General features: G+C 40.3%; 1 protein-coding gene across 1 annotated transcript; it reads left to right on the top strand.

Moving 5' to 3' along the window:
* The first annotated feature begins 688 nt into the window (after positions 1-688).
* LOC106593103 (uncharacterized) lies at positions 689-6,011 on the top strand. Its single transcript, XM_014184437.3, has 4 exons — positions 689-1,140; positions 1,602-1,699; positions 1,835-2,012; positions 4,883-6,011. Exons 1-4 carry the CDS (start codon positions 924-926, stop codon positions 5,659-5,661), a joined length of 1,272 nt encoding a protein of 423 aa, XP_014039912.1. The 5' UTR covers positions 689-923; the 3' UTR covers positions 5,662-6,011.
* The last annotated feature ends 2,280 nt before the right edge of the window (positions 6,012-8,291 follow it).

Genomic DNA, 8,291 nt, shown 5'->3' on the forward strand with positions numbered 1-8,291 from the left:
TGCACCTGGTAGCTACTACCATACCCCGTGCAAAGTAACTGAAATATTTTGTCTTCCCCATTTACTCTCTAAATGGCACACATGCACAATCCATGTCTCATGTCAAGGCTTAAAAATCCTTATTTATCCTGTCTCCCCCTCTTCATCTACAGTGACTGAAGTGGATTTAACTAGTGACATCGGTAAGGGATCATAGCTTTAGCCTGGATTCACCTGGTCAGTCTATGTCATGGAAGGAGCAGGTGTTCTTAATGTTTTGTCTACCCAGTGTATAGCGCTACAGATAATCAAGTGCTATTTGCATGTGATTCATTTGCTCTGTTGTTTACAGGATGATTTTGTATCTTATAGAGCGTGGCTTTAAGGGAATAGTATGGTCACATCTAGATAAAAACGAATGTGAAAAATAAACAGAGAAAATGTGTATTAACACACTTCATGGAAGTATTTATTAAGCTTCTACATATTCATATTAAGCTTCTACGTCTGTGTACAGGAAAGTATTATTTGTAAGAGAAAATATATCAGCTTATTGTTCAATTATTATGACGTTCTTTGCAATACAAAAAGTGTAGTAACTATTGTTTCCAAACTGCGTTACCCACTCCAGTCAGCAGATGGCGATGTGCGTCTTTCAGGTGACGCTTCTTGCGTGACGTACAATCTAGTGGACGGGACGCATCTTCAGGAACAACAACACGGCTACTTTTTCAATCACCTAGGTAGCTTGCTAGCCAACATAAAACTGAAAGATTGACGCTTTAGACCATGTTAATGTACATTAGCTAATCTCAGTGTTTTAAACAAATTTCGTTTGACGTATCAATTTTAATCTAATTTCCAAACTTGTTAACGATTGATACTGAGCGTAGCACTAGGCTGGTCGCTAATGCTACCTAACTAGCTAGCTAACATCCCTGACCATGAGCTCACTAAAGTACTCCTCCATTGCTAATGAAGAGGGGGTCTGTTGTATGGAGAAAGAATCTTTCAGAATGAAAAAGGAGGAAGAGGAGTATGTTAAAGTGAAAGAAGAGAAAGAACCTTTTAGAGAGGAAGAGGATGCTATCTCAATAAAGGTGAAGGAGGAAGACGTGTTGGCAGTGAAAGAGGAGGAGACAGAATATCAGATTAACACCAGTAGGTATTGTCTTAAAAACAGGGGCACAAACTATGCAGTTGTTGAACTAATGTGGGGTTTTAAAGGGGCATTCTACTGAAGTTCTACTCTTGAATATGTTGTTCAGTACTGTAGGAATTGTTTAAGGGACAATCTGCCATTGGTACATATGTTTTTGGGACTTCGATGTATTGAATTCTCATTCTCCATGTGGTCTACATTAAAGTTCCCCTCATCTGATGTAACAGGCTTTTAAAATTCAGTATTGGTGCATATTTTCTACTTAAAATGTCAAAGGGATGCAAAAGCCTCCCATTTTGTGGAACGACCCTTTTACATTTGCATCACAAACAATATTTTAGGAAATCATGATGAAAGTGGCCATTTTAGGCGTTTTCAGATATTAATGCCTCTTGTAAGACTCTGTGATTTTAAGAGACGGTCATAAGTTTACCATCTGTTTATGTTCTCATTCACACAGGAGAGAGACATGACTATCGTGGATCCTCTGGGGAGCCTCAACAACATCCTGATGCTGACGAGGCAGAGAAGAGTCTCTCCAGATCAGAACACCAGATGGTACAGCTTGGTCTGGTCTAGCATACAGCTTGCTCTATCGGGGTCTGGGCTGGGTTTCTGTAATGCACTTTATGACAACAGTGGCATCAGCATCCATAATGATATGTGTCTGTGTCCCCTCTTTATGGTTACCAGGACAACGCTAGCCCTTCCTCCCTCCCGGAGTACCCGTGTCATGCCTCTCCCGGTAGCGCCTTACTGCTGGGTATGAAGAAGTTGTCTGTGCTGCTGGTGGACTGCAGGAAAACAACGGGGCTGAATGGAACTGTGAGCGGAGGAGAACGGAAGAAAGGATCAGATTTGACACATCAAAGTAAGTGCTGTAGTTTAGTTCGAACAAATAAAATAGATCTGGTGTCTGTTACCAGGACAACCAGCAGACTTCTGTTAGTTAACATGAAGATAGACTGGTGGATATGGATGTTATGAATATCATAACACTGAAAAAGGATTCTGCCTATGAAAAGAGAGAAGCCAATAGACCATATAAAACCTTGATGAAAGTTAGCTTTAGAGAGAAAGTTTTAGGATGATCCAATGTAAGGTTCATGTTTTACAAAAACTGTTCCTAAAAATGTTATGGATGTTACATTGCCAGTCAAACCCCTATCTTTACAAGACTCTAGAACAGGCAAACGAAACTCCAGACACTTCAATTTTGTCTGTCAATTTTGTCTGTATTGCTTCATTAACATCTGATCTACAGAACTTGTTAAAAATGGCACATATCTGTTTGAATGCCAAGCATTCCAGGTGAAGCTGGTTGAGAGAATGCCAAGAGTGTCTAAAGCTGGCAAAGGCAAAGGGTGGCTACTTTGAAGAATCTAAACTATATTTTCATTTGTTTAACACTTTTTTGGTTACTACATAATTCCATATGTGTTTTTCATAGTTTTGATGTCTTCACTATTATTCTATAATGTAGAAAATATATAAAAAATAAAGAAATACCCTTGAATGAGTAGGTGTGTCCAAACGTTTGACTTGTACTATACAGTCGTGGCCAAAAGTTTTGGGAATGACACAAATATACATTTTCACAAAGTTTGCTCCTTCAGTGTTTTTGTCAGATGTTACTATGGAATACTGAAGTATAATTACAAGCATTTCATAAGTGTCAAAGGCTTTTATTGACAATTACATGAAGTTGATGCAAAGAGTCAATATTTGCAGTGTTGACCCTTCTTTTTCAAGACCTCTGCAATCCGCCCTGGCATGCTGTCAATTAACTTCTGGGCCACATCCTGCCTGATGGCAGCCCATTCTTGCATAATCAATGCTTGGAGTTTGTCAGAATTTGTGAGTTTTTGTTTGTCCACCTGCCTCTTGAGGATTGACCACAAGTTCTCAATGGGATTAAGGTCTGGGGAGTTTCCTGGCCATGGACCCAAAATATCGATGCTTTGTTCCCCGAGCCACTTTTGCCTTATGGCAAGGTGCTCCATCATGCTGGAAATGGCATTGTTCGTCACCAAACTGTTTTCTGAATGGTTGGGAGAAGTCGCTCTAGGAGGATGTGTTGGTACCATTCTTTATTCATGGCTGTGTTCTTTGGCAACATTGTGAGTGAGCCCACTCCCTTGTCTGAGAAGCAACCCCACACATGAATGGTTTCAGGATGCTTTACTGTTGGCATGACACCGGACTGATGGTAGCGCTCACCTTGTCTTCTCCGGACAAGCTTTTTTCCAGATGTCCCAAACAATCGCAAAGGGGATTCATCAGAGAAAATGACTTTACCCCAGTCCTCTGCAGTCCAATCCCTGTACCTTTTGCAGAATATCAGTCTGTCCCTGATGTTTTTCCTGGACAGAAGTGGCTTCTTTGCTGCCCATCTTGACACCAGGCCATCCTCCAAAAGTCTTCGCCTCACTGTGCGTGCAGATGCACTCACACCTGCCTGCTGCCATTCCTGAGCAAGCCCTGTACTGGTGGTGCCCCGATCCCGCAGCTGAATCAACTTTAAGAGACGGTCCTGGTGCTTGCTGGACTTTCTTGGGCGCCCTGAAGACTCCTTCACAACAATTAAACCACTCTCCTTGAAGTTCTTGATGATCCGATAAATGGTTGATTTAGGTGCAATCTTACTGGCAGCAATATCCTTGCCTGTGAAGCCCTTTTTGTGAAAAGGAACGATGACGGCACGTGTTTCCTTGCAGGTAACCATGATTGACAGAGGAAGAACAAGGATTCCAAGCACCACCCTCCTTTTGAAGCTTCCAGTCTGTTTTTCGAACTCAATCAGCCTTGTCCTTGTCAACACTCACACCTGTGTTAACGAAAGAATCACTGACATGATGTCAGCTGGTCCTTTGTGGCAGGGCTGAAATGCACTGGAAATGTTTTTGGGGGATTCAGTTCATTTGCATGGCAAAGAGGGACTTTGCAATTAATTGCAATTCATCTGATCACTCTTCATAACATTCTGGAGTATATGCAAATTGCCATCATACAAACTGAGGCAGCAGACTTTGTGAAAATTAATATTTGTGTCATTCTCAAAACTTTTGGCCACGACTGCACATTAAATTACCTGGCAACAGCTCCAATGGACATTCCTGCAGTCAGCATGCCAATTGCACACTCCCTCTGAGACATCTGTGGCATTGTGTTGTGTGACAAAACTGCACATTTTAGAGCGGCCTTTCATTGTCCCCAGCACAAGGGGCACCTGTGTAATGATAATGCTGTTTAATCAGCTTCTTGATATGCCACACCTGTCAGGTGGATGGATTATCTTGGCAAATTATAAATGTTGACTAACAGGGATGTACTTTTTGTGCAGAATTTGAGAGAAATAAGCTTTGTATACGTATGGAAAAATTATGTGACCTTTTATTTCATTTAATCAAACATGGGACCAACACTTTACATGTTGCGTTTATATTTTTGTTCATTATAGTTACTATCAGTTTTAGGAACATATGATGTCATAGTGAATATTTTAGTTTTTTTATGAAAATACTTTTTCTTTCACATGTCATATATAGACTTACTATATATAGTATATACATATTATCAGTAATTATCAGGAAGCTCTACAACGTCATTTGTTTTAAAATCACACCAAGATTGTTAAAACTGTTATTGAGGAATCTGATTAGGATTTAACCTCGTTGGCAGTTTTATCATGTGGAGGTTTCATTCAGGTCTCTATTTAAATGAACACTTTGTCTTTGGCAGGAGAAAGACCAGACTCGCAGGAACCAGAGCCAGAGACGTCCAAACCATCAAGACGACACCTGTGCTCCCACTGTGGAAAGTGTTGTAACCAGTTACGGGACCTGAAACAACATGAGAGAATACATACAGGAGAAAAGCCATACCACTGCTCCCAGTGTGGAAAGAGTTTTAACCAGAAAGGATACCTGATACAACATGCAAGAATACACACAGGGGAGAAACTTTACCACTGCTCCAAGTGTGGGAGGGGTTGTAACCAGTTAAGAAACCTGAAAATACATGAAAGAATACATACAGGAGAAAAGCCGTATCACTGCTCCGAGTGTGGAAAGAGTTTTACCCACTTATGTGGCCTAAAAACACACAAGAGAATACACACAGGGGAGAAGGCTTACCACTGCTCCCTGTGCGGAAAGGGTTTTAACCTGTTAGGGGACCTGAAACGACATGAGAGAATACACACAGGGGAGAAGCCTTACAACTGCGCCCAGTGTGGAACGAGTTTTACTCACTTATGTAGCCTGAAAACACATGAGAGAATACACACAGGGGAGAAGCCTTACCACTGCTCCCAGTGTGGAAAGGGTTTTAACCAGGTGGGGGCCCTGAAACGACATGAGAGAATACACACAGGGGAAAAGCCTTACAACTGCTCCCAGTGTGGAAAGAGTTTTGCCCAGTTATGGAACTTGAAAACACATGAGAGAATACACACACAGGGGAGACGCCTTAACACTGCTCCCAGTGTGGAAATAGTTTTACCCAGTTATTGCACCTGAAAGGCCACACGGGAGAAGCCTTATTGCTGCTCCCAGTGCGGAAAGTGTTTTACAGCGTTAAATGATATGTGAGAACACACAGGAGAAGCCTTTGAGTTTTAATCAGTTAGGTAACATGAGAACACATGAGATAAAACACACAGGAGATAAGGATGTAGGCTGCTGCTGAACAATAGGACAGGTTCAGGCCCAATACATGGTGGGACAGTAGTCCCCAGAGACTCTTAATGTGTATTGACTTTCCAGTGTTTTCCCTATTTGTTTGCTGACTTCACAAAATAAATGTCCATGTAAATGGCCTAAGTATATTTTATTGTACCACTGCTCTCATTTTGTAAATGAAATCATAAACTTCCGACTTCAACTGTACATATATGGACGAGCGATGTCAGAGAGGAGCGGACTAAGATACAAAATAGTATAGAATACAGTATATACATATGAGATGAGTAATGCCAGATATGTAAACATTAAGTGATTAAGGTACCGTAGAATAGTATAGAATACAGTATATACAGTTGAAGTCGGAAGTTTACATAGTTAGGTTGGAGTCATTAAAACTCGTTTTTCAACCACTCCACGAATTTCGTGTTAACAAACTATAGTTTTGGCAAGTCGGTTAGGACATCTACTGCATGACACAAGTCATTTTTCCAACAATTGTTTACAGACAGATTATTTCAATTATAATTCACTTTATCACAATTCCAGTGGGTCAGAAGTTTACATACACTAAGTTGACTGTGCCTTTAAACAGCTTGGAAAATTCCAGAAAATGATGTCATGGCTTTAGAAGCTTCTGTTAGGCAAATTGACATCATTTGAGTCAATTGGAGGTGTACCTGTGGATGTATTTCAAGGCCTACCTTCAAACTCAGTGCCTCTTTGCTTGACATCATGGGAAAATCTAAAGAAATCAGCCAAGACCTATGAAAAAAAATTGAAGACCTCCACAAGTCTGGTTCATCCTTCGGAGCAATTTCCAAACACCTGAAGGTACCATGTTCATCTGTAGAAACAATAGTACGCAAGTATAAACACCATGGGACCATGCAGCCGTCATACCGCTCAGGAAGGAGACGCGTTCTGTCTCCTAGAGATTAATGTACTTAGGTGCGAAAAGTGCAAATCAATCCCAGAACAACAGCAAAGGACCTTGTGAAGATGCTGGAGGAAACCGGTACAAAAGTATCTATATCCACAGTTGAACGAGTCCTATATTAACATAACCTGAAAGGCCGCTCAGCAAGGAAGAAGCCACTGCTCCAAAACCGCCATAAAAAAGCTAGATTATGGTTTGCAACTGCACATGGGGACAAAGATTGTATTTTCTGGAGAAATGTCCTCTGGTCTGATGAAACAAAAATAGAACTGTTTGGCCATAATGACCATCGTTATGTTTGGAGGAAAAAGGGGGAGGCTTGCAAGCCAAAGAACACCATCCCAACCGTGAAGCACGGGGGTGGCAGCATCATGTTGTGTGGGTGCTTTGCTGCAGGAGGGACTATGGCACTTCACAAAATAGATGGCATCATGAGAGAGGAAAATTACATGGATATATTGAAGCAACATCTCAAGACATCAGTCAGGAAGTTAAAGCTTGGTTGCAAATGGATCTTCCAAATGGACAATGACCCCAAGCATACTTCCAAAGTTGTGGCAAAATGGCTTAAGGACAACAAAGTCAAGGTATTGGAGTGGCAATACAAAGCCCTGACCTCAATCCTATAGAACATTTGTGGGCAGAACTGAAAAAGCGTATGCGAGCAAGGAGGCCTACAAACCTGACTCAGTTACACCAGCTCTGTCAGGAGGAATGTGCCAAAATTCACCCAACTTATTGTGGGAAGGCTACCCGAAATATTTGACCCAAGTTAAACAATTTAAAGGCAATGCTACCAAATACTAATTGAGTGTATGTAAACTTCTGACACACTGGGAATGTGATGAAAGAAATAAAAGCTGAAATAAATCATTCTCTCTACTATTATTCTGACATTTCACATTTTTAAAATAAAGTGGTGATCCTAACTGACCTAAGACAGGGAATTTTTACTGTCAGGAATTGTGAAAAACTGAGTTTAAATGTATTTGGTTAAGGTCTATGTAAACTTTTGACTTCAATTGTATATCCTACCATGACTATATCCAACCCAGTTCCTTAATATACACTATCGTTCAAAACTTTTAGAACACCTCAGTTTTTCCAGTTTGTATTGAAATTCATACAGTCTTAATATACTCTAAAATTAAAGCATCGAACAAATAAACAATTGGAGACAAAAAAGAAATCATGGAGTCGTTTTGTTTAACAACATTTTATCCCGAAAAATGTACTCATCAAAGTAGCCACCTTTTAACAGCTGAACACACTTGTGGCATTCGTTCTCCAATGGAAATAAAAAAAAAATCGGACTATTCTTCCAAACACTGTTGCAGAAGTTCCCACAATATGTTGCACTTGTATGGTTGCTTTGCTTTCACCCTAAATGAATAAAATCTGGAAAAATGGGGGTGTTCTAAAACTTTTGACCGGTAGTATATATATATATATTTCTGAACAAAAATATAAATGCAAAATGCAACAATTTCAAAGATTTTACTCTGTTACAGTTCATAAAAGGAAAAAA

This window comes from Salmo salar, chromosome 02 (assembly GCF_965601325.2).
Source record: "Salmo salar chromosome 02, fSalSal1, whole genome shotgun sequence".
Lineage (NCBI taxonomy): Eukaryota > Metazoa > Chordata > Actinopteri > Salmoniformes > Salmonidae > Salmo > Salmo salar.

What these genes read in the sequence shown, in the direction of transcription:
- LOC106593103 (XM_014184437.3), top strand. Translation starts at nt 924, where the DNA reads ATGAGCTCACTAAAGTACTCCTCCATTGCTAATGAAGAGGGGGTCTGT. An exon ending in CCAGATCAGAACACCAGATG is followed by an intron (nt 1,700 to 1,834) that starts GTACAGCTTGGT and finishes TATGGTTACCAG; the next exon opens with GACAACGCTAGCCCTTCCTC. An exon ending in ATCAGATTTGACACATCAAA is followed by an intron (nt 2,013 to 4,882) that starts GTAAGTGCTGTA and finishes TGTCTTTGGCAG; the next exon opens with GAGAAAGACCAGACTCGCAG.